Raw genomic sequence first — 27,228 nt, forward strand, 5'->3', positions numbered from 1 at the left:
ACTAGCCCGATTATTAAGGGCAAACTCAGCCAACGGCAAGAAGGTCACCCAATCGTCCTGATCAGCAGAGACAAAACACCTCAAATAAGCCTCCAAAGTCTGATTAGTTCGCTCCGTCTGTCCATTAGTCTGAGGATGGAAAGCAGACAAAAACGACAAATCAATGCCCATCCTACTACAAAAGGATCGCCAGAATCTGGAAACGAACTGGGATCCTCTGTCTGACACAATATTCTCAGGGATGCCGTGCAAACGAACCACGTTCTGGAAAAACACAGGAACCAGATCGGAAGAGGAAGGCAGCTTAGGCAAAGGAACCAAATGGACCATCTTGGAGAAGCGATCACATATCACCCAGATAACAGACATGCCTTGAGACACCGGAAGATCAGAAATGAAATCCATGGAGATATGTGTCCAAGGTCTCTTAGGGACAGGCAAGGGCAAGAGCAACCCGCTGGCACGAGAACAGCAAGGCTTAGCTCGAGCACAAGTCCCACAGGACTGTACAAATGACCGCACATCCCTTGACAAGGAAGGCCACCAAAAGGATCTGGCCACCAGATCTCTGGTGCCAAAAATTCCTGGGTGACCTGCCAACACCGAGGAATGAACCTCGGAAATGACTCTGCTGGTCCACTTATCAGGCACAAACAGTCGGTCAGGTGGACAAGAATCAGGCCTATCAGCCTGAAATCTCTGCAACACACGTCGCAGATCTGGAGAAATAGCTGACAAGATAACTCCATCCTTAAGAATCCCAACAGGTTCAGCGACTCCAGGAGCATCAGGCACAAAGCTCCTGGAAAGAGCATCGGCCTTCACATTCTTTGAACCTGGTAAATACGAGACAACGAAGTCAAAACGGGAGAAAAACAATGACCAGCGGGCCTGTCTAGGATTCAGGCGTTTAGCAGACTCGAGATACATCAGATTTTTGTGATCAGTCAAGACCACCACACGATGCTTAGCACCCTCGAGCCAATGACGCCACTCCTCAAATGCCCATTTCATGGCCAACAACTCCCGATTGCCCACATCATAATTTCGCTCAGCAGGCGAAAACTTCCTAGAGAAAAAGGCGCAAGGTCTCATAACAGAGCAACCAGGGCCTCTCTGCGACAAAACGGCCCCTGCTCCAATCTCTGAAGCATCCACCTCAACCTGAAAGGGAAGCGAGACATCAGGCTGGCACAAAACAGGCGCCGAAGTAAACCGACGTTTCAACTCCTGGAAAGCCTCCACGGCAGCAGGAGCCCAATTAGCCACATCGGAGCCCTTCTTGGTCATATCCGTCAAAGGTTTCACAATGCTAGAAAAATTAGCGATAAAACGACGGTAGAAGTTAGCGAAACCCAAGAACTTCTGAAGACTCTTAACTGACGAGGGCTGAGTCCAATCAAGAATAGCTCGGACCTTGACTGGGTCCATCTCCACAGCAGAAGGGGAAAAAATGAACCCCAAAAAGGGAACCTTCTGTACACCAAAAAGACACTTTGAGCCCTTGACAAACAAAGAATTTTCACGCAAAATTTTAAAGACCATCCTGACCTGCTCCACATGCGAGTCCCAATTATCAGAAAAAACCAGAATATCATCCAGATAAATGATCAAAAATTTATCCAGATAGTTCCGAAAAATGTCATGCATAAAGGACTGAAAAACTGAAGGGGCATTAGAGAGCCCAAAAGGCATCACCAAGTACTCAAAATGACCTTCGGGCGTATTGAATGCGGTTTTCCATTCATCACCTTGCTTAATGCGCACAAGGTTGTACGCACCACGAAGGTCTATCTTGGTGAACCACTTGGCACCTTTAATCCGGGCAAACAAGTCAGACAACAGCGGCAAAGGATACTGAAATTTGACAGTGATCTTATTTAAAAGCCGATAGTCAATACAAGGCCTCAAAGATCCGTCCTTTTTAGCCACAAAAAAGAATCCCGCACCAAGAGGGGAAGAAGACGGACGGATGTGTCCTTTCTCCAGAGACTCCTTGATATATGAACGCATAGCGGTATGTTCAGGTACCGACAGATTAAACAGTCTTCCCTTAGGAAACTTACTGCCAGGAATCAAATCTATTGCACAGTCACATTCCCTATGAGGAGGCAATGCACTGGACTTAGACTCACTGAAGACATCCTGATAATCAGACAAATACGCTGGAACTTCCGAAGGCGTAGAAGTAGCAATAGACACGGGCAGGGAATCTCCATGAATACCACGACAGCCCCAACTTGACACTGACATTGCCTTCCAGTCCAGGACTGGATTATGGGTCTGTAACCATGGCAGCCCCAAAACAACCACATCATGCATTTTATGCAAAACAAGAAAACGTATCACCTCGCGGTGTTCAGGAGTAATGCACATGGTAACCTGTGTCCAATACTGCGGTTTATTTTCTGCTAATGGCGTAGCATCAATACCCCTAAGAGGTATAGGATTTTCTAATGGTTCAAGAACAAAACCGCAGCGCTTGGCAAATGACAGATCCATAAGACTCAGGGCAGCACCTGAATCTACAAACGCCATGACAGGATAAGATGACAGTGAGCAAATCAAAGTTACAGACAGAATAAACTTAGGATGCAAATTACCAACGGTGACAGGACTAACAACCTTAGTTATACGTTTAGAGCATGCTGAGATAACATGTGTAGAATCACCACAGTAGTAGCACAAGCCATTCCGGCGTCTATGAATTTTCCTCTCATTTCTAGTCAGGATTCTATCACATTGCATCAAATCAGGTGTCCGTTCAGACAACACCATGAGGGAATTTGCGGTTTTTCTATCACATTGCATCAAATCAGGTGTCCGTTCAGACAACACCATGAGGGAATTTGCGGTTTTGCGCTCCCGCAACCGCCGGTCAATTTGAATAGCCAGGGCCATGGTATCATTCAGACCTGTGGGAATAGGAAAACCCACCATAACATTCTTAATGGCTTCAGAAAGGCCATTTCTAAAATTAGCAGCCAGTGCACACTCGTTCCAATGTGTCAGCACGGACCACTTCTGAAATTTTTGGCAATACACTTCAGCCTCGTCCTGGCCCTGAGACATAGCCAGCAAGGCTTTTTCAGCCTGAATCTCAAGATTGGGTTCCTCATAAAGTAAACCGAGCGCCAGAAAAAACGCATCAATATCAGCCAATGCCGGATCTCCTGGCGCCAACGAAAAAGCCCAATCTTGAGGGTCACCCCGTAAGAATGAAATAACAATTTTTACTTGTTGAGCAGAGTCTCCAGACGAACAGGGTCTCAGGGACAAAAACAATTTACAATTATCCCTGAAATTCCTAAACTTAAATCGGTCTCCTGAAAACGGTTCAGGAATCGGTATCTTGGGTTCAGACCTAGGATTTCTGATAACATAATCTTGTATACCCTGCACACGAGCAGCAAGCTGGTCCACACTTGTAATCAAGGTCTGGACATTCATGTCTGCAGCAAGCTTAAGCCACTCTGAGGTAAAGGGGAAAAGAAAAAAAAAATGAGAGAGGAAAAAAAAAAAAAAAAAAAACTCAAAATTTTCTTTCTTATAATCCCACTTCTGCAATGCATCAAACATTCAATACTGGCCTGGCATACTGTTATGACCCCAGTGGACAGGGTCTCAGAGGTACGTGTAGTCTGCGAGATACAAAAATCCAGCTCATAGGGCAGTGGTAACTGGGTTGACCAAATATCTACTCCTAACACCAACACTAGAAGTAGCCGGGGATCATGCCTACGGTGATCGCTAGATGACTCGCGCCAGCCGGAGAATCTAACTACCCCTAGGAGAAGAAAACAAAGACCTCTCTTGCCTCCAGAGAAAGGGACCCCAAAGCAAGATACAAGCCCCCCACAAATAATAACGGTGAGTAAGAGGAAATGACAAACACAGAAATGAACCAGGTTCAGCAAAGAGAGGCCAGCTAACTAATAGCAGAATAAAGCAAGATAACTTATTTGGTCAACAAAAACCCTATAAAAATCCACGCTGGAGATTCAAGAACCCCCGGACCGTTAGACGGTCCGGGGGGAGAACACCAGCCCCCTAAAGCTTCCAGCAAAGGTCAGGATACAGATTGGAACAAGCTGGACAAAAATACAAAACAAAACAAAAGCAAAAAAGCAAGGAAGAGACTTAGCTTTAACAAGCAGGAACCAGGATCAGTACACAAGAGCACAACAGATTAGCTCTGATTTCAACGATGCCAGGCATAGAACTGAAGGTCCAGAGAGCTTATATAGCAACGCCCCTGAACTAACGGCCCAGGTGAGCATATAGGAGAAGACAGAAGCTCCAGTGTCAAATCACTAATGACCACTAGAGGGAGCAAAACGCAAAATCACAACAGTGTCCGATCTCAATTCCAGCCAATTCTGCTTTGAAAAACTAAAACAGTGCTCCTTCCCTTCCGAGTTCTCCTGTGCGCCCAAACAGTGGTCCCCCCGAACATATGGGGTATCAACGTTCTCAGGACAAGTTGGACAACAACTTTTGTGGTCCAATTTCTCCTGATGCCCTTGGGAAAATAAAAACGTGAAAAATCATTTTCGTGAAAAAAAAAATATTTTTTATTTTCACGGCTCTGCGTTATAAACTGTAGTGAAACACTTGTTGGTTCAAAGTTCTCACAAAACATCTAGATAAGTTCCTTGGGGGGTCTAGTTTCCAATATGGGGTCACTTGTGGGGGGTTTCTACTGTTTAGGTACATCAGGGACTCTGCAAATGCAACATGACGCCTGCAGACCAATCCATCTAAGTCTACATTTCAAACAGTGCTCCTTCCCTTTCGAGCTCTGCCGTGCGCCCAAACAGTGGTCCCTGTTGTGAATTCCGCTCTTGGGCTCCCTCCGGTGGTTATAAGTAGCATTTTTGTGAGTTCTGCTCTTGGGCTCCCTCCTGTGGTTTTGAGTGGTATGGCTGCTTCTTGGATTTAGCATCAGCAGCTGTTTTCACTGATCGTCTTTCTGGCTCTGCTATATTAGTCTGGCCTTTTCCCTAATTCAATGCCAGTTGTCAATTGTTGAGCTTGGAGTCATGGCTCTCTGAGGATTTCCCTGTCACTCTGACCATTTCAGCAAAGCTAAGTCCTTGCTTGTCTTTTTGCAGTTCACTTGTTGTGGACTTTGTTGTTTTGCACTTTCTATGTTTTGCTCATTTGTCCAGCTTATCAGTATGTATCTAGTCAGCTAAGCTGGAAGCTCTGGGCAGCAGAGTTTGCCCTCCACACCTTTAGTCAGGTGTGGAGATTTTTGCATTTCTCTGCGGTGGACTTTTTCTAGTTTTTATTACTGACCGCACAGTGTTCTGTCCTGTACTAATTCTTTCTAGCTAGTAGTGGCCTCCTTTGCTAAATCTTGTTTCATACTACGTATGTCATTTCCTTCTCCTCTCACAGTCATTATTTGTGGGGGGCTGTCTTATCCTTTGGGGATTTTCTCTGAGGCAAGATAGCTTTCCTGCTTCTACCTTTAGGGGTAGCTAGTTCTCCGGCTGTGACGAGGTGTCCAGGGAGTGACAGGAACATCCCACGGCTACTGCTAGTGTCTGTGTTAAGATCAGGAACTGCGGTCGGTATAGTTACCACCTGCTCAGAGCTAGTCGCATGTCGCTCCTTAATCACCAGACCATAACAGGTCCCCCCCCATATATGGGGTATCAGCGTACTCAGCTCAAATTGGACAACAACTTTTGTGGTCCAATTTCTCCTGTTTCCCTTGGGAAAAAAAAATGTGGGGGCTAAAATATCATTTTCGTGGAAAAAAAATATTTTTTATTTTCACGGCTCCGCGTTATAAACTGTAGTGAAACACTTGTTGGTTCAAAGTTCTCACAACTCATCTAGATAAGTTCCTTGGGGGGTCTAGTTTCCAATATGGGGTCACTTGTGGGGGGGTTCTACTGTTTAGGTACATCAGGGACTCTGCAAATGCAACATGATGCCTGCAGACCAATCCATCTAAATCTGCATTTCAAACGGCTCTCCTTATCTTCCGAGCTCTGCCGTGCGCCCAAACAGTGGTTTCCCCCCATGTATGGGGTATCAGCGTACTCAGGACAAATTGCACAATAACTTTTGAGGTCCAATTTCTCCTGTTACCCTTGGGGAAAAAAAATTGCGGGCTAAAACATCATTTTGTGGAAAGTAAAAATGATTTTTTAATTTTCACGGCGCTACATTCTAAACTTTAGTGAAACAATTGGGGGTTAAAAGTGCTCACCACACATCTAGATAAGATCCTTAGGGGGTCTTCTTTCCAAAATGGGGTCACTTGTGGGGGGTTTCTACTGTTTAGGCACGTCAGGGGCTCTCCAAACGCGACATGGGTTCCGATCTCAATTCCAGCCAATTTTGCATTGAAAAGTCAAATGGCGCTCCTTCCCTTCCGAGCTCTGCCATGTGCCCAAACATTGGTTTACCCCAACATGTGGGGTATCGGCGTACTCAGGACAAATTGTACAACGACTTTTGTGGTCCAATTTCTCCTGTTACCCTTGGTAAGATAAAACAAATTGGATCTGAAGTAAAAATTTTGTAAAACAAAAGTTTAATGTTCAATTTTTTTTAAACATTCCAAAAATTCCTGTGAAGCACCTGAAGGTTTAATAAACTTTTTGAATGTGGTTTTGAGTGCCTTGAGGGGTGCAGTTTTTAGAATGGTGTCACTTTTGGGCATTTTCTGTCATATAGACCCCTCAAAGTCACTTCAAGTGTGAGGTGGTCCCTAAAAAAAATGGTTTTGCAAATTTTGTTGCAAAAATGAAAAATCGCTGGTCAACTTTTAACCCTTATAACTCCCTAACAAAAAAAAATTATGTTTCCAAAATTGTGCTGATGTAAAGCAGACATGTGGGAAATGTTGTTTATTAACTATATTATGTGATATATCTCTCTAATTTGAGGGCAGAAAAATGAAAAATTTGAAAATTGCTAAATTTTCATAATTTTCGACAAATTTCTGTTTTTTTCACAATTAAATGCAAGTCATATCGAAGAAGTTTTACCACTATCATAAAATACAATATGTCACGAGAAAACAATGTCAGAATCACCAGGATCCGTTGAAGCGTTTCAGAGTTATGACCTCATAAAGTGACAGTGGTCAGAATTGTAAAAATTGGCTCTGTCACTTAGGTGAAAACAGGCTTCGAGGTGAAGGGGTTAATTTAACCAAAATCAGGGAAAAAAAAAAAATATCAGACTTGATAAAGGCTCACTAGTGACACCTCTAGCACAACATTTTACCATTATGGTCGTCCCGAAACAGGAGGATATAAATTGGTAGTAAAATTCTGATGACAGATTACCTTTAAGAAAACACTTGTCGGTGTTTTGTTTTGGTTTGTTTTTTGGGGGGCGTGGGGTATGGTTGTGCACAAGAAGATCAAAAATGATAAAATTGCTAAAAAAAAGTAAATTCCGGCTGTGATTAAGTCAGCACAGCTGTATGTATGGGGCTACAGACAGGTCATGGTGCCCGAGCTCACCCGTCCTTTGCTGCAAGCATCAGTACTGGGCATGTTATGTCAGCATCAGACCCATACAATGAGGCAATGGAAGAAGGGGCCCTGGTTTGAGGGTTCATGTTTTCTTATATCTTATGTGGACTGCCGGGCTCAAGCGTCACTTACTAGGGATGGTGCAGGATGCACTATGGTAAGAAGACAGGCCGGCAGAGTGATGTGCAACATTCAGCTGGGAAACCTCAGATCCCAGCAATGATATGATGTGGATGTGACAGGTACCATCAAACTAAACATTATACAGCAAAAGTAAGTAGCCCCCTTTGCAGTGATGGAATTTCCTAATAGTAGTGGCCTCTTTCAGCAGGATAATGCCCGTACCACGCTGCAAAAACTTCATGTCACGTTGTGACGTCTTCAGTAAGGAAGGGGGGGCCTAAAACTGTCCCTGTAACTGGGACCCTAACTTTCCCTGTCCCGGAGGTACTCTTGAAGGTAGAAGTCTCCAACCTTACTATGCTCCTGTTAAACTCTGTTCTGTCTCCTCCTCCACTCTGGGACAGAAATGTAAGGTAAACAGGACACAAAGACCAAACAGGGATAACAGTTAGGCTAGGTTCAGATTGCGTTAGTGCAATCCGTTTAGCGCTAGCGGATTGCGCTAACGCAATGTCTTTTTCGGGGCCGCGTTTAGGGGTCGCGTTAACGTCCCCGCTCTCGCAGATCCCCGATCTGCGAGAGCGGGGAACGGACCTCTGGCGCGCCGCGAACGCTGCAAGCAGCGTCCGAGGCGCGCTACAAAAGACCGGCACATCGCTAGCGCGTGCCGAAAATGACACGCGCTAGCAATGCGCTTTAACATTGCCGGCAATGGGAGCGCTAACGGACGCGGTGCACGGCGTTAATTTCGCCGTGCAACGCTGTCCGTTAGCGCTCTCCCATTAACGCAATGGGAACCTAGCCTAAGCAACAGAAATACAAACACTCACCAAAGGTAAAGAGGCATATAGGGAAGAATAGGAATGTACCAACCAAATGGGAATAGGACAATGAGGAAAGCATACACCCAAAAACAGCATGCAACAATCTCCAGCAGCAACAACGATCTACAACTCAGCACAGAGTCTCCAAGGAGCTAGGAAGGAAAGATTTCACTGGCAATGCAGAGAAGGTCTGGCCAGGTTTAACAGGGAGAGGCAATGACCAGATCAGAAGCAGCTGAAAATGGAGCTTGCAAGTTTCTGACCAACATAGAAAAAGTTGTTAACCTCTTCAGCACCAAATTAATTTAACATGGGACACAAATACACAGGCTAAATGGAAGATCTGCGATTCACAATACGTAGTGATCTTCTAACCCTAAATCTCCCAGGAGGACTTGACAGGTACATGACAAAAGTTCAAAGTGATGACTTGGGCTCCCAACTTCCCGGATGTCAATCAGATTGGGTGTTTGGGACGTGCAGGAAAAAACGAGTCTGATCCATGGAGCCCGAACCTCACAACTTTAAGGGTAGGGGTAGTTGACATCAGATTAGCCACCTGCTGGAACACGTGCCCCGATCTCCAGATGTGACGTCACCTGCTCCGCTTGCTTCTCAATTCGACAGTGAACGGAGCAGAACGAACCCAATCTGCTGATAATATCTTGGTGCCAGATGCCAGCCATGTTTTTCTTACGTTATACAGCTATGTTTATTGACCTTTCGCCAAAAATCATGTTGTGCAAGTACTGCTCCTTTGTAAGAGAACACACATATATGAATGAATAAAAAATATACTTTATTTACAGGGTGGCACAAAACATTTCACAGTTCACTAGCAAAAATCTTCTTCCGGAGGTAGTTAATCCACGTTTCCTTTGTTCCAAGGTCCATTGAATTCCATTCAAAACTAGGGATCTGTAATAGAGAACTAACATGTAACTGCGGGAAGTCATCTATGGAAATTGTCTCAGAGAAAATTATATATATATATATATATATATATATATATATATAGTGCCTTGCTAAAGTATTCGGCCCCCTGGAACTTTTCAACCTTTTCCCACATATCATGCTTCAAACATGATTTGAAGCATATGTGGGAAAAGGTTGAAAAGGGGCCTGAATACTTTCGCAAGGCACTATATATATATATATATATATATATATATATATATATATATATATATATATATATATATATATATATATATATAAAAAACACACAGACTGACATAGGAGAAGATACTATTATACAGACATGAGGAACCCATCATGATATAATATCCTAAAACACAACTCGAATTGTAACCAACCTGAACTACATAGTACCCCAGGATCTCCAAATGTCTCTTCTTCATGGCATTTAAGCCTTTAATCTTGGAAGAGTTTCTGCAAAATGCCACTGGATTAAGAAAGTCAATGGCAACTCTATAAAGATGAAAGAAATAATATGTTAGAGTCCAACAAACAAAATCAAGAGGAATTGAATTCTACTCAAATTTTTCCAAAAAAACATCCATTTGCCCAAACCGCTATTTTTCTGAACCGGAAAAAGCCATTCATTTGTAAAAAAAAAAAAATTATACTGATTTTACTGCTCATCTCTCTAGCTCCTCTGTTCCTCAATGGAGAAACCGCCCTTTTCTCCTCCTCGATTAAGATAGGAGATGACAGTTGGTGCTTTTAAAATTCTATGGAGGGGGGGAGAGGAGCTAGCGGAACACAGACATTCTGCTATATCAGTCTCCATAGAACTTTGTGAGCACTAACTGTCATCTCCTATCTCAGTAACGGGAAAATCTGTATTCACGGAAAACAGATTTTACTTGGAAGTTGAGAATTTTGAGAATGAACGATCAGTTCAGGAGGAGAAAGAAGCAGATTTCTATGATGAGACATATTACAAAGTTTCTTATTTGCATGTCTTCTATGGATTTATGTAAGAAAACTTAAAATGAAGGCTATTTTTTAAGAGAATGAGGCTGCGTCGTGATCTAGCACCACATGTCTACACACAGAATCACCGACCTCTGGGCTCCTTGAGGTAGAGACTTGTTATCACACATCTGACTGTCCTGGCCCCACTGGACTTCGGCCACATTGGCGGACAGCTTGTTCTCCTCTATGTAGGCGGTAGGCTTTTTATTTTTGCTCAGGATGCACTCGAAGTCTATAGAAAGCAAGCATCAAATGTTAGGAGAATCACAGTCCAACACCTTCCAAAAACCCTCCCTGGGTCCACTCAGCGAGCTCCTTGTGTGTGCAGTGCTCAGGTCACATCAACAGCCAATTAGTGTCATCAACTTGACCAGAGCCGCTGAGCTCACTTATGGTCAACATAATGGCAACAGCGGCAGAGGCTCAATGCTGGACCTGGGGAGGGTGAGCCAGGCGCACTTTGTTTGTTTTTAAAACAAACTACAATCAATTGGACACTTGTTTTCAAAAGCCGGAAAAACACTTTAAGGGTATGTGCACACATCCGGAAAGTATGCAGAAATTTCCTGAGAAAATCCTGAGGTTTTCCGCAGGAATTCTGCACGCGTTTTTATCGCGTATTTTGCGCGGATTTTTCGCTTTTTTTCCGGAGGTTCCCAATGTAATAATATAGTGGGAAATCCGCTTAAAATCTGCAAAATTAATGAACATGCTGCGTATTTTTCCGCATGCGTTTTTCGCGGAAAAATACGCAACATGTGCACAAAAATTGTGGAAACCATTATAAATGATGGAATGCATATGTATGCGTTTTTTAAGCGTTTTGGTTGCGAAAAAACGTGCAAAAAATCTGCGAATAATCTGGAACGTGTGCACACAGCTTAAAAGGGTTTTTAAAAGTTATCCCCTTTCTATAAAACAGGAGGCAAGTTACTGATCTCTTGGGGGTGTCTGACCGCACTCAGCCATTTCAAGCAGTCCGGTAAAGAATAAAAGGAGTGGGCGACCCCTGCTCAATTACGATTCTGTGCAGAATATTGATTGACTGTATAGACTTTTGTTTTAATTTTTTTTATGGCAACAACCGTATGAAGAACTAAACAAATAAAGGAACTGCGGGCTTTTAGACAACGATCACCAGTGGGTCCTCCGCTAAGAAACGTGATATAATATGAAGTAGATGTGTGTGGAAGTCATCCTGTGATATCATATACTAAAATGCAACTCAAACTGTCCCCACCCTGAATTACATCCCCCCAGGATCTCCCATTGCCTCATATGTCAGTGTTTTGCTTGTGGCTGTGTTGCTTTTATTTGCACAAAAGTTATTAAACAGTCACAATATTTGATGAATTTTGACATATCTTTAAATTATAACATTTCTTTCCAGAGCAGAGCGGCGTTTGTGATTTCTTAGTGCAGCAAAATATATATTTTTTTACATTTCACAATCTTACCTACTGTGTAATAATATGGAGTAGTCACAAACATCTTGGCATAATTAACTCCCCCAAAGAGATCTCCGAGAAATAAGTGGATTTGATGGTATATGGATCTCTTACTGTTACCTTCTGAGCAAAAAAAGAAAACAAACAAAAAACAACTTTTTAATATTCTAAGGATTATTCCTTATTGCATATCCATAAATCGCACAATATACTTTTGCAGTGGAGAATATTAAAGGGATTGTTCACTTTCAGAAAAGTGGACCCCAAACACTCTAAAATAACAAACAGAGCAGGTACATGTCCTCCCCGGTTTCAGTGCCGGTTCCCTCTCGCTGCTCCGGTCTCAGTTTGGGCTGCAGAGATGACGTTATGTCCGACAGCCCAAATCACCGCTGTAGTCAATCACTAAGGCTGGTTTCACACTTGCGTTTTGATCTGTAGCGTTTTAAAAAAAAACGCGTGTGGTGAAAAAACGCATGTAAACGTGGCAAAACACCACGTTTTTTAGACGCATGCGTTTTTGCATGCAGAAAAAAAAACGTGGTGTTTTGCGGCATTTACATGCGTTTTTTCCTGCGTTTGCGTTTTTTAAACGCAGGCTGAGAAGTGTGTGACAGCTGCCAATCATCAAAATCAAATAGAAAACCCACTAAAAACAGAAATAGCTAGGGTTAGGGTTAGGATCCCTAGGGTTAGGGTTAGGATCCCTAGGGTTAGGATCCCTAGGGTTACTAGGGATCCTAACCTAAGGGTTAGGATCCCTAGTAACCCTAGAATTAGGGTTTTCTTGTTTTTTCTTGTGTTTAGGGTTAGGGTTTTCTTGTTTTTTCTTGTGTTTTTCTATAAAAACGCATGCGTTGTTAACGCAAGCAAACGCATGTGCTTAAAAACGCATGCGTAGACAGCAATGCATTTTTTTGCCGCGAATAAACGCATGCGTTTTTTGCGGGAAAAAAACGCAGCTAGAAATTACTGCAGGTTGCATTTCTGCAAATGAACGCACGCGTCAAAAAACGCATGCGTTGCCGAAAACGCGTCAAAACGCACGCTAAAAAACGCATGCATTTTTTTAATGTTAAGTACAGAAAAAAAAACGCATGCGTTTTTTAGCGCTAAAACGCTGCAGATCAAAACGCAAGTGTGAAACCAGCCTAAGCTCAACGAGGTAGGCGGCAGAGCCTCTGTGCTCAGTGATTGGCTGCAGTGGTGCTGAGCACTGTCAACGCAACATCACTGTTAAAACACTGAGACCAGAGCCTCAGCTGGGAGCCGGCACTGGAATTTGAGCGCTGATTTTTTTTTTTTTATCATGTGTCACTCAATTTTTTTTTTTTTTCTTAAGCATACAAAAACAAACTAACAACTAAATGAATAAAACGAGCCCCGCACCTCTATGCTTCATCTGTCGACAGTATTCTTCATGAAACCATGGGACTTGGTATTCCGGGCACTCGAGACAAACCGCCCGATTTAATTGCATCAGGCGCATTCGTATCTTGGCACTTTTGTCAGGCAGAAAAGCTAAAAAATAATATAATTAGTGAAGAAAGAGAAAATCTACAACACACAGAAATCAAAAGCGTTCCCAACATGTGATACTGAGCCTGCGCCGTACATAGCGGGTGCCAGCGGCGTTACACAGCCAGCACCCGCCTGTAACACTATGACTGGCGCTAGCCTCGATTGCCCACTGTACCCCACCCCCCAAGAGACCATGGGGTGGCCATGGGTTATTAGTGCAGTGGGGGTCTATTAAAGGCTATTATTGTCATCAGATTAGTACTCCTGTAAAGTTTTAGGCATCATAGGAGACTGAGATTTTTACTTTGTACTACTATCCAGTTTTAAAATACAAAAAAATCCCAAAATAAAAATTACATTACATTATATATATATATATATATATATATATATATAATTTTTTTTTTTCTTACATATGTGAACCCTTCTATATAAAAGGTTTTAAGTACCCCAAAATGGTGACAATCTTGTTTGACCTCCCAGAACCATGTATGACCTTGTCAACTGATCGTGCATCTTTATTTCAATGGAGTAAAGGATCAGGTTGGTTGATATCAAAGATCCTCATTTCCCAAACATTTGATAAAAAAAACAAGGCCTAATACATTGGTTCCAATAATGGAACAATGGGAAAAACAAAACAAAAAACTTCCAGATCTCAGAAAAAGTCACAAACTTAAAAATGTTCATGCACAAAAAGTTCTGATTTTCTTGTTGCCACTGAAATATAAAGAACCTAACCCCCACCATTGGTGAAAAAAAAGAAAAAGGAACTAAAACAAACAAGACAACTATAAACGTTCCAACTTGAAGAGTCACACTGCTGGGTTATTGTTTAAAAAAAAACAAACAACAACAATGGCAGAATTGCGTCTTTTTTTCACCATTTCACTGCTCTTGGAATTTTGTGTGTGCATTATACGGTTAACTGAATTCATTACAATTTGTCTTGTGCAAAAATAACAAATTAATATTGAAAATTGAAAGTAGAATGATAAAAAAAATAAACAGAAAATAAATAATAATTAAAAACAAAACAAAAAAAATTGCCCAGTTGTGTAAGGGTTAAATAAAAGCTTTATTAAATTTTATAGGGTATTAGGCTTTTTGTGCCGGGTCTCGCACCAGGATGGGTAATGCAGGTAAAGCTGCAAAGAAATATTCGATTTATATTAGCCGACCCTGATGACAGATGTTGGGGAAATGAGGATGGGGCATATTTGCAAAGTGATCCCTTACCCCATTAAAATAAAGATGCACGCTCAGAAGACACGAGCATACATGGTGCTGGGAGATCAGAGAAGACAAAGCCTCCCATATGTACGGCCAGCCTAAGTCCTAGGGGCAACATGAGCAATATAGAACCTAAATGGATAAAGGTGGAGCATTCGCTCACATGACACTTACTGTCCAGTTCGGAATCCAGTTTAGTTAGGAAACGAATATTGAAAATGGCTTTAATCAGATCTTCTGGGAAATACTGTGCAACAGCAAGAGTGAAGCCCACCAGAACCAAGAGATGAGGAGGGAAGGAGTCTGGAAGGTAAAATAACACAACCACTATCTTATACATTTTTTTTTTTTCATTCCTGATCTGATATTAGACGAAGCTGAAGTATTAAAGAGTTTTCATTTTTATTTCATAAATCAATAGCACTCATAAAAATAAGTCTTATCAGACAAATCGGCTTTTTTTTTCCTCTCCTCCTGGACTGATCTTTCACGCTCAGTTCATGAGTAAAATCTTCCATTACTGAGATAGGAGACAGCTGGTGCTCATAAAGTTCCATGGAGAAGTGTAACTGACGATTCAGAAGAACTTACAGCGGAAAGTCTGTGTCCGTCTCCACCTCCTCTCCATAGAATTTTATAAGCACCAACCTATCTCACAGTAATGGGAAAATCTGTCTATATAGAGAATGGAGATTGAAAGGAGGGGAAGTAGCACATTTCTCTCATAGAATATATTACAAAATCGCCAGTCACTCTTTAAGAATAAGGTATGTTAGCAGGAGGAGGAATCAGCCCGACCCCTCTGGGCAAATTCCATTCATTTTTACGGATCTGTTCACATCTGCACCGGCGGCTCGGCTACTGGTTACGGAGTCTTTAATGGAAAAGATACTGCTGTCAGAAACCAATGGGAAATGACAGCCGCCGCTGGGATCAGATGACACAGAGGTGAACGGAGCCTTATGGAATGTGTCTGTTTCCTAGGGCTTAAAATGCGTAAATGCGGCGATGTCACTCAGCTACAATACCTTCATTTTCTTTGTGAAAAAGGAAGAAATAGATTAGAAAATGGTAGAATTCTTGCGCAGAACATGTTTTTTTTTGTTTGTTTTTTTTTAAGGGGAAGCGGTGTAGAGCAATGACTGCTGTACGTGGCGGCCTGTATTCTGATGATAGGTTGGACAGCGGCAGGGAAAAGAAATAATCTGCAGCTCAGGATCATAATATGGGATGACGTAGCAACTTTATTCAAATTATTTTAGACAAGGTCCCAATCCATAAAGATAAGGAAATTATAACATTAGGGCTACATTTTTTAGATGAAAACGGGACAATTCTTTTTTTTTCTCTTTTCTTCACTTGCCCGTGTGACCACAGTCTATAATATGGGAAATTCATCACTGAAATTCTGATGTGATTATCTGCACAATAACCACAATGTACTAAAAATAATAAAAAAAAGTTGTGGGGTTTAGGTTTTCTAATCTGCAGCTTGTTAATGATAATGTGGAATTTTTTGCATATTTTCACTTTTTGCAACGCGGAGGCGGAAATCACAGTTAGAAAAATGTGTCTCTTTAATCTTCCAGGGCTGTGATTACTCCTGGGGTGAAGCGTGGCCAGATCTCCACTTATACTGAGAATACAATGAATACTTACTTAAATTAGCGAGAATATGCTGAATACACATTGTAAAGAATTCTTCTTCTCGCGGGGGATCATAGCCCAGATTGACAAAGGCAAATAAAACTCTGTTCAAGTCTGTGGGATGGATCTTAAAAAAACAAACAAAAAAATACATTATTAATCTGACAAATAGTCTTTACTAACACAGTGTGTACATGACATAGTCCAGTAAATGAGAGGGATTTCTGCAATCACAGCATTGATGATCTTTCCTAAGGATACCCCATCAGTGCAAATCACAGCTCAGGGGAGCACTACACCCATCAATCTGCTACTGCTGGGTCATCACTGATAGCTAATGATAAAGTGATCGCAGAGAAAATGGTCTGTTTGCCATTAATGTGCTGGATCAGATTTTCATCCATTTTTAATCTGTAAGTCCGTTGTTTTTTTGCTTTTTCCTCCATTGTGGCATTTTATTTTCTTGTATTTTTTTTTCACAGACCAATAGACTTGCATCAGAGAATTTGATCCATGATTCAGATCAAAAGTGGCCATATCTCAGTTTGTTTTTTTGCAGGCACTGCAAAAAAACAAAACATACATGTAAACAGCCCCATAGACTATAATAGGTACATGATCTGTGAGAAACACTGAGAACATGTATGAAAAAAACCAGACGTCTGAGACCTAAGGGCGCAGTCAGACGACCATATAAATTGGACTGTGATTGGACCACAATGCAAAGACTGTCCAGCGGTTCTACCGACCTGAGCATGATGGCTGTACAGGAAAACATGAAGCGGTCACGCTCAGGTCGGGAGAGCCGCCGGCCAGTCTGTGCATTGTGGTCCGATCACAGTCCAATTTATTCGGTCATCTGATTGTGTCCTAAGAGTACAAGTATTGACTGGTAGAACAGTAACACCAAATCCTTCATTTAAAGGAATTGTCTCATCTATAGTGGCCAAAAGTGCTTGTAAAAACAATTTACTTCTTACTTTAAAATCCTCTCCGTTTGCAATAATGGAAGGAGTTTTAATTCTATAGTTTACTGCTCATTGTTTAGGTTACCAGCCACTCCTGCAGCTTGTCAGAAGTGTCCAGTTTCCCAGACAAGCAGCATGCACATCTGCCTCTGCAGGCCATCTGGACCTTAGGAGCGCACCACTGTCCCCTTACCCCATTGCAAGCGAAAAATCGGGAGGCAGGGGAGATGGGTGCTACCAAAGATACATGATGAGAGAATCCCTTTAAGGATTTCCTGGAGGAATAACAGAGGAACAACAATGAAAAGATGCCCCAGAATAATTATTACATGGGGGTACTATAGTGTAACACACAGGACTGGTGCTCTTTAAGCCGCCCTTAGACAGCTGTCAGGTGCACGCACTGAATAGACCTTTGGCCACCAGATGTTTAGTTTGGGCCAGTGACTGGCCTTCCAATCTGAACCCACGGGGCTTCTACCTTTGTGACATTCTCCATGGTGACTTCTGCGATCTTGTCCAGAACCGGAGGACACAGAGTATTACAGTAACTAATAACCAGCGCCAGAAACGGTGCGTTCCTCCAGGTGACCTGGTGCAGCAGGCGCTGGCAGGTGAGCAGGATGTCGTCTATCAGCATATTCTGCAGCCACTGCCCGTTCATCACGTACGTCAGCTCATTCAACAGATGATCAATGTCGTCCATATTCTTCACTCTCTCCAGTCCGTATCGGCTCACTTTATGGAGGAGTTTCTCATACATCCCGGATTTATTCTGCCTGGACAGCTGGACGGGCTGTAACCACCGGATGACGCTGTTCGCGATGCTATTCAGGTCGCTGAGGTCACACTGGGGAATGACGTCGTCAATCTTTCTAAGGACGGCTTCATCCACTCTAGTAAGGGTCAGCAGCGACAGTGACCTGGTCATCATAACCACCATAGATGGGACATGAGACGTCTTCATAAAGCTACGGGAAGGGACATTTCAGGCACCAAAAACAAGTCACCATCTCAGAATCAAATCATTTATACATGTGACAAAGGGAACAAAAAGAAGCCACCAAAACCCTCAAAACACATTAATGTGGGCTTTATTTTTGTGGTTTCCCCAGGCAAAAGATAAAATAAAAGGTCCATAGAACAAAAATGTCACGTATTTATTAAAAACAAACAAAAAAAAAAACACTTTGTGATGAGTGTCACTCCAAAATTACTAATTAAAATAAGCCTTATAAAATAGTCCTTATACAACCCATATGTTTGTAGTAATAAACTATTATTGTTGAGCATATTTATGTTAAAATCCGGGTGTCCGTTGTTGGCACGGCCAAGATATTTTTTTGCCTCCTGTGTTGATTGACAGCGCTCGCTTGGGGAAAGCACACAATGTAGCAGCAGGAGCCAGCGCACGCGCTCACAGATCTCTCTCCTCTCTGCTGCGGCCATGCGATTTTCCTCCCTCTTCTTTCTTTAACGCTTCTTGCTCGCCACACTTCTGCATCTTTCCGTGGAGCGAGCAGCCACAGCAGAGGAGAGAGGTCAGTGAGCGCGGTCGGTGAGCGCGCACAGGCCTCTGCAGTTACACTGTGCGCATGCACGCTGGAGGACTCCCCAATGTCACCTTGACCAGTAGCGGACATACCATTGGTGCAACCAGTGCAGCCGCACAGGGGCCCGAGAGGTCCGGGGGCCACTGCTTTCCCCAAACCAGGTGGCATTGTGCATTATAAGGAGCTCTCCGGCTGCAGATGGTCCATATATTGTTCTTGCACAGGGGCCTCTGCTGTCTGTGTCCGCTCCTGGCCCTCACGGTATACCAGTCGTATGTTTGTATTCTTATTAGTGACCTTGTCTTACCCACATGGTAAACCCAGCGCCATTCTAATAGGGCCGTCCACATGTCCCTTTAACCCGATTACTCGCCACACATGCATGGAAATTGCACTTACGCAGTTAGACGTTTTTGTAGATCCGCAAACAGTTGATAGTTTTGGCAGGGCAGGCAAACCACGGCATCTGTGAGCTTACATAGATACAGGCGATGGTAATGATCCAGATTGTCCTGGATGGCGGAGCAGATCCTGAACAGAGAGAAAAACAAAAAGATCACACATCATCAAGCAACATAACGAGACTCCATCCACAGCCGTGCCACGTCCTCATCCAGAAGGGACGCTCCCACACAGTGTGCCGTGTGCAGGGCTGCCACTAGAAATTTCGGGGCCCCATACTGGCAACATTTTCGGGGCCCCATTAAGACTCCGCCCAGGCTCCACCCCAGCCCCGCCTCCAACCCTCGAACTGTCTACAGCACCACCGCTGACTCTTGGAAAAACTACACTTCTCACCAATCACACATTAACAGTTCCCATCACCAGATCACACACATAGCCAGCAGATTTTGTTTTGGCCAAAAGGTTTTTTTAATCTGCCACGATGACAAGGTAGAGTCTTTTGGCCGGGCCCTACTCTACTCTAACTTATTAAACATTTGTTAAAATATGCAATACAATTTAGGTATATTTTTATTTATTTTTCAATTTTTCAAATGACCAATAATTCCACATACAAGGGACAAATAACACAACACCATGACCAGACACCACATTATCACCATAGTGACCTATAATACTATCTACAAGGAATAAATACTGCCACACCATGTGCAGACCACATATTACCACCACAGTGACCGAACAATATCGCATACAAGGGACAAATACCAAAGCAGCATGTACAGACCACATATTACCACCACATGGTGACCAACTACATACAAGGAACAAATACCAACACAACATGACCAGACCACATATTACCACCACACGGTGACCGAATAATAGCACGTACAAGGAACAAATTTTCACCACAGCATGACCAGACCACATATTACCACCAAATAGTGACCAAATAATAGCACATACAAGGAACAAATACCGCCACACCATGGCCGGACAACATATTACCACCACATTGTGACTGAATAGTACAATACTGATCATTAATAAAAAAAAAAATACTATCACCATAAGTGCTATTATACATAGGAGATCTGTACTTAGTATGCAGTGTCTGTGTACAGGTAATACAGTGGTCACCGATGCCATTATACACAGGAGCTCTATATATAGTGTCAGTGTACAGGTAATACAGGGATCACCAGTGACCTTATACACAGGAGCTCTATATATAGTGTCAGTGTACATGTAATACAGGGATCACTAGTGACATTATACACAGGAGCTCTGTATACAGTGTTTAGTGTACAGATAATATAGTGATCACCAGTGACATTATACACAGGAGCTCTGTATACAGTATATGGTGTCAGTGTATAGGTAATACAGGGATCACTAGTGACATGATACACAGGAGCTCTGTATACAGTATATAGCGTATGGTGTCAGTGTACAGGTAACATACTGACTCACCAGTGATGTCTCTAGCTGAAGTCCTTCATCTTTGCGTTTCTTTTTAGTCCAGCGCAGACCGCCATCACTTCTTTCAGCCAGGACTCGTCTCTGCATAAAATAACAGTTATCTAGAGCACCGCTTTCAGAGCACATTCCCCACTTTTTTCCTTTCTTCTACACTACCCATCTGAATACAGACATTCACCCACCATTAATATATACTGTAATTGGTTATTATGCAACCCACCATTCCAAATATAAATTATAATACGCCACTGAGCCCCTTCTAGCTATACATAGCCACTTTCCCCATTTAATATATAAATTAATTAGCACCTGTACTCTTTCTCCCAATTTATTTCCAGTCACTTTATCCTCAACGATCCCACTATGCACCTCCCGCTCTAACCCTAACTCCGATTCATTATAGTTACATGCCCCTTCTGCCTCAATTCATTGTCATGTCTTCTCTCTCTCCCACCCTCTATTCATTATCAACTGCTCTTCCCCACCCTCAAAATTCATTATTTGCTCTCCCTACCTTCAATATACCATTGGCTCTCCCCACCCCCACCTACAAATCAATTGCTGTCCACCGTCCCTCACACTCACTTGATGTGCATGCAGTCCCCATCACCCTTACTTTATCATTTGCAGCCCCCTATCATTTCATCATGTGCAGTACCCCCTCAAACACAATTCATCATCTGCAGCCCCCTATCATTTCATCATGTGCAGTGCCCCGTCAACCACACTTCATCATTTGCAGCCCCCTATCATTTCATCATGCGCAGTGCCCCCTTAAACACACTTCATCATCTGCAGCCCCCTATCATTTCATCATGTGCAGATCCCCCTCAACCACACTTCATCATCTGCAGCCCCCTATCATTTCATCTTGCGCAGTGCCCCCTTAAACACACTTCATCATCTGAAGCCCCCTATCATTTCATCATGCGCAGTGCCCCCTCAAACACACTTCATCATCTGCAGCTCCCTATCATTTCATCATGCGCAGTGCCCCCTCAACCACACTTCATCATCTGCAGGCTCACTCTCACCCACCTCACCCATTTAAAAAAACAAAAATAAAAATGTTTTTTATACTTACCTCAGTCGTTCCCGTCCGTCTAGTGTTTCCAGCAGTGAAGCAGCAGCTAGAATGTATGGGCTGCTGAGAGGACCTGACAGGAGCCCCTACATTCTAGCACATTCACTACTGAGACTGCTAGAATCAGAGGCGTAGCTAGGGTTTCAACTTAGGGGGGCGCGAAACATCTGAGTGGGCCCTTAACCAGCTAACCCTGATTACAGCTACGGTTGAGCACTTATTGTGAATATAGGGGAACCTCAGAATATGACCCTACTGTTATTGAAAATAAATCTCTATACAAAAACGAACATTGATTTTACCGCCATATTGTGATAATATGCAACTTTGATGGTCACAATACTCCGAGTGCCCCTATAACAATGATGCTTAAGTGCCCACTTAACATTTAATAATGTCCCCTAAGTTCCCCCTTGTACTGCTCCATTATACAGTATGGTGAGCTTAAAGCTTCCATATACACTGTATAATGATTCTATAACTCCCCCATACACCGTATGGTGTTCCCACTTCTCCCCTATTTACACAGTATGATGTTCCCACTGCTCCCCTATAGATAATGAGCCCAATGCTCCCCTATACACAGTATAATGCTGACAGAACTCCACTATAGAAAGTAGAATGCCCCCCAGAGCTCCCCTATTATTATTATTATTATTATTATTTATTGTTATAGCGCCATTTATTCCATGGCGCTTTACAAGTGAGGAGGGGTATACGTAATAACAAGTACAATAATCTTGAACAATACAAGTCATAACTGGTACAGTAGGAGAGAGGACCCTGCCCGCGAAGGCTCACAATCTACAAGGGATGGGTGAGAATACAGTAGGTGAGGGTAGAGCTGGTCATGCAGCGGTTTGGTCGATCGGTGGTTACTGCAGGTTGTAGGCTTGTCGTATACAGTGTAATGGGCCAACAGCTCCCATATGCACAATATGCCTTCACAGTTTCCTATACACAGTATGATGGGCCGGCAGCTGCCGTCAAACAGTATGATGTCCCTCACAGTTCTCCTGTACACAGTATGATGGGCCCACAGCTTCCTTATACACAGTATGATGGGCCCACAGCTTCCTTATACACAGTATGATGGGCCCGCAGCTCCCGTATACACAGTATGATGGGCCCACAGCTCCCTTATATGTAGTATGATGGGCCCGCAGCTCCCATATATACAGTATGATGGGCCCGCAGCTCCCTTATACACAGTATGATGGGCCCACAGCTTCCTTATACACAGTATGATGGGCCTGCAGCTCCCGTATACACAGTATGATGGGCCCACAGCTCCCTTATATGTAGTATGATGGGCCCGCAGCTCCCATATATACAGTATGATGGGCCCGCAGCTCCCTTATACACAGTATGATGGGCCCACAGCTTCCTTATACACAGTATGATGGGCCCGCAGCTCCCGTATACACAGTATGATGGGCCCGCAGCTCCCTTATATGTAGTATGATGGGCCCGCAGCTCCCATATATACAGTATGATGGGCCCGCAGCTCCCTTATACACAGTATGATGGGCCCGCAGCTCCCGTATACACAGTATGATGGGCCCGCAGCTCCCGTATACACAGTATGATGGGCCCGCAGCTCCCGTATACACAGTGTGATTGGCCCGCAGCTCCCTTATACACAGTGTGATGGGCCCACAGCTCCCGTATACACATTATGATGGGCCCGCAGCTCCCGTATACATTGTATGATGGGCCCACAGCTCCCTTATACACAGTATGATGGACCCGCAGCTCCCGTATACACAGTATGATGGACCCGCAGCTCCCGTATACACAGTATGATGGGCCCGCAGCTCCCGTATACACAGTATGATGGACCCCAGCTCCCTTATACAGAGTATGATGGGCCCGCAGCTCCCGTATACACAGTATGATTGACCCCCAGCTCCCTTATACACAGTATGATGGGCCCACAGCTCCCTTATACATAGTATGATGGGCCCGCAGCTCCCGTATACATAGTATGATGGATTCACAGCTCCCGTATACACAGTATGATGGACCCCCAGCTCCCTTATACACAGTATGATAGGGCCGCAGCTCCTGTATACACAGTATGATGGGACCACAGCTCCCTTATACACAGTGTGATGGGCCTGCAGCTCCTCTATACACAGTATGATGGGACCACAGCTCCCTTATACACAGTATGATGGGCCCGCAGCTCCCTTAAACACAGTGTGATGGGCCCGCAGCTCTCTTATACACAGTATGATGAGCCCACAGCTCCCTTATACACAGTATGATGAGCCCACAGCTTCCTTATACACAGTATGATGGGCCCGCAGCTCCCTTATACACAGTATGATGAGCCCACAGCTCCCTTATACACAGTATGATGGACTCACAGCTCCCTTATACACAGTATGATGGACCTGCTGCAGCTCCCTTATACACAGTATGATGGACCTGCAGCTCCCGTATACACAGTATGATGGACATTTACTCATCCTCCGGCGTATTCAGTATTTTGTGGCACTGCTGCAGTGCCGCTGCTCAAACTTGTGAGCGCAGCTTCTGACAGGCCAGAAGTTAGAAGCTATGTCACAAGCGCTCAATGTAAGACTATGAGGCTATGTGCACTTTGTTGCGGATTTACTGCGGATTTCCTGTGTTTTTTGTGCAGATTTCACCTGCGTTTTACCACCTGCGGAATCCTATACAGGAGCAGGTGTAAAATGCTGCGGAATCTGCAAATAGAACTGACATGCTATGGAAAATACAATGCAGCGTTTCCGCACCATGTGCACTGTGGATTTGGTTTTCCATAGGTTTAAATGGTACTGTAAACCAGATGGAAAACTGCTGCAGATCCGCAGCGGCCAATCCGCACCGTGTGCACTTAGCCTGAGAGTGAGAAAGAGGCCAGAACGAGGCTCCCACAGACTCACACTCATTAGTGACCTCTGCGCTGCTCCATGAAACACTGGCGCCTCGGACAGGCCACAAACTGCAGGAGACGGAGCCGAGCGGAGACTAAAACAGATGAAGACGCCAGAAGGTGAGTATCAGACAGGGGGCAGGGGACGCGGATTTTCAGCACCTGGAAGTGGTGCTGTAAATGTGATGCAGCTCTTGGTTACTGTATGCGGGCTCCTTATACTAACACTCATAAAATATCCAGGTGGTACGTATCAAAGGCCCCCTACCCCCCATCTCCAGCCTCCCCGTACATATACTATCATAACATTATAATATTCAGCCCCCAGTGACCTGTCCCCCTCCCCCACAATACCCCGATCGTCTCACAACCACCCCTCAGTGCCCTGTCCCACCTCACCCACCTTCAGCCCCCACAACACCCCCATGGTCTCACATTCACCCCCCAGTGCCCTGTCTCCCCTCCCCCACAACACCCCCATGGTCTCACATTCACCCCCCAGTGCCCTGTCTCCCCTCCCCCACAATACCCCCATGGGCTCACATTCACCCCCAAGTACCCTGTCCCCCCTCACTCACTTTCAGCCCCCACAATACCCCAACGGTCTCATAGTGACATACCTGAATTTAATAAACCTAAAATGTCCCATCCCCAGCACTTACTGATAACGTTTGCACTGCAGGACCAGGAAGTGTCAGTGAAATGCAGAGTGTGGGCACTAGGACCCAGCGTGCCTGAGCCAATCCCAGCGTGCACAGAGTGAGGAAAACTGCAGCCAGGAAAAGCTTCATGATCAGGTCAGAGGGGGCGAAACCATTCATTGCAGGGGGAGACTGCAGCCAGCCACTGTGCTAGTAGCCAGCGTGCAGCTTGTCAGACGGGAGCAGACGTTATACTGCTCTGCTCCTATGTGTTCTGCCTCGTCATAGAAGTGGCCCTGCCCTGGCTCCCTGCGGGCCCCTGCATGTGACAGGGCCCGGGGCGATCCCCCCTACGCTACTGGCTAGAATGGATGGGCTGTAGTCAGGACCTGCAGGGAGCCCATACATTCTAGCTACAGCCGAGCAGGAGCTGCGCAGCCGACTAGGTAAGACGGCCTGCACAGCTCCAAGACGGCTCCCGGGCCCCAGCACCGACATGTGCGCCGCAGTGCATAGTATTTTAGTGCATGATGGGGCCCGATCAGTAGAACCACAACAGTGGGGCCCCAGATCTGCGGGCCCCTCTGTGTACTGCTGCTGACCGGGCCCCATACAGCAGTAATGGCTGTCATGCCCTGATGGCGGCCCTGCATATATGTCCCACAATGTGGGCTCCCCTATTACAGGCTCCTCCACTGTCTCTTGCTCCACACCGTCTTTTTCCCCCCATTCTTCCTCCCCTTCTGTCCTCCCATGTATCATGTCATCCTCTGAGCCTTCTCCTTGAACTTTCACTTTCACTCCGGTCTTTTCCTCTCCCTCGTCAGCCATCTTTCTCTGCTCCGTCCACCCAGGCAGGGCCGGACTGGGACTAAAATTCAGCCCTGGCATTTGAAGTCACACAGGCCCACTTGTCGCATGGTGACTGTATAATATCTTTGTACACTTGTAGGCTACAAGAAGTGAGGGGAGTGTAACACGACTATATAACATATAATTACAGCTGTATCCAGCATTACAGCTCAGTCCCCATAGAATGTAATACAGCACAGCCCCCATAGACTATAATACAGCACAGCCCCATAGAATGTAATGCTGCACAGCCCCCATAGAATGTAATACAGCACAGCCCCCATAGAATGTAATACAGCACAGCCCCCATAGAATGTAATACAGCACAGCCCCCATAGAATGTAATACAGCACAGCCCCCATAGAATGTAATGCAGCACAGCCCCCATAGAATGTAATGCAGCACAGCCCCCATAGAATGTAATGCAGCACAGCCCCCATAGAATGTAATACAGCACAGCCCCCATAGAATGTAATGCAGCACAGGCCCATGGAATGGAATGCAGCCAGGCCCATAGAATATAATGCAGCACAGGCCCATAGAATGTAATGCAGCCAGCCCCATAGAATATAATACAGCACAGGCCCATAGAATGGAATGCAGCCAGCCCCATAGAATATAATGCAGCACAGGCCCATAGAATGGAATGCAGCCAGCCCCATAGAATATAATGCAGCACAGGCCCATGGAATGGAATGCAGCCAGCCCCATAGAATGTAATGCAGGCAGCCCCCATAGAATGTAATGCAGGCAGGCAGCCCCCATAGATTGTAATGCAGGCAGGCAGCCCCCATAGAATGTAATGCAGGCAGGCAGCCCCCATAAAATGTAATGCAGGCAGCCCCCCTCCCCCCACAGCTCCACAATCCAGTCATCACTCATTGATAAAAAAAACCAAACACTCTACTCACCTCTCTCCTCTTGCCCCGCGCTGCTCCTGGCTCCGGCCTCAGCAGATGCAATCTGCCCGGCGCCCGGTCACACAGCAGGTGCGCGATGATATGACGTCATCGCGCACCCGCAGTGTCAGCGGCAGGCAGAGCGGGGAATGATGGGAGAGGGGGCGTCAGCAGACAGACGCTCTCTCCTCCAT

The 27,228-nt window shown here is 44.5% G+C and overlaps 1 protein-coding gene across 1 annotated transcript; it reads right to left on the reverse strand.

Moving 5' to 3' along the window:
- Positions 1-9,230: 9,230 nt before the first annotated feature.
- On the reverse strand, positions 9,231-25,389 carry LOC143789274 (FAST kinase domain-containing protein 1, mitochondrial-like). The gene is made up of 10 exons (XM_077278978.1): positions 25,305-25,389; positions 19,163-19,294; positions 17,692-18,181; positions 16,255-16,369; positions 14,770-14,898; positions 13,231-13,362; positions 11,851-11,964; positions 10,484-10,625; positions 9,769-9,883; positions 9,231-9,370 (listed from the first exon to the last, which is right to left on the reverse strand). Exons 3-10 carry the CDS (start codon positions 18,175-18,177, stop codon positions 9,278-9,280), a joined length of 1,326 nt encoding a protein of 441 aa, XP_077135093.1. The 5' UTR covers positions 18,178-18,181; positions 19,163-19,294; positions 25,305-25,389; the 3' UTR covers positions 9,231-9,277.
- Between the last annotated feature and the right edge of the window lie 1,839 nt (positions 25,390-27,228).

Source organism: Ranitomeya variabilis, unplaced genomic scaffold (genome assembly GCF_051348905.1).
Source record: "Ranitomeya variabilis isolate aRanVar5 unplaced genomic scaffold, aRanVar5.hap1 Scaffold_147, whole genome shotgun sequence".
In the NCBI taxonomy this organism is placed as follows: domain Eukaryota; kingdom Metazoa; phylum Chordata; class Amphibia; order Anura; family Dendrobatidae; genus Ranitomeya; species Ranitomeya variabilis.

Excerpts from the sequence above, each read along its gene's own strand:
- LOC143789274 (XM_077278978.1), bottom strand. The coding sequence starts at position 18,177 with ATGAAGACGTCTCATGTCCCATCTATGGTGGTTATGATGACCAGGTCA. Across the intron at positions 13,363-14,769 it reads ACTGGATTCCGAACTGGACA|CTTTTCTGCCTGACAAAAGT; the intron begins GTAAGTGTCATG and ends ATTATTTTTTAG. Across the intron at positions 9,371-9,768 it reads TGGGGTACTATGTAGTTCAG|ATCCCTAGTTTTGAATGGAA; the intron begins GTTGGTTACAAT and ends TCTCTATTACAG.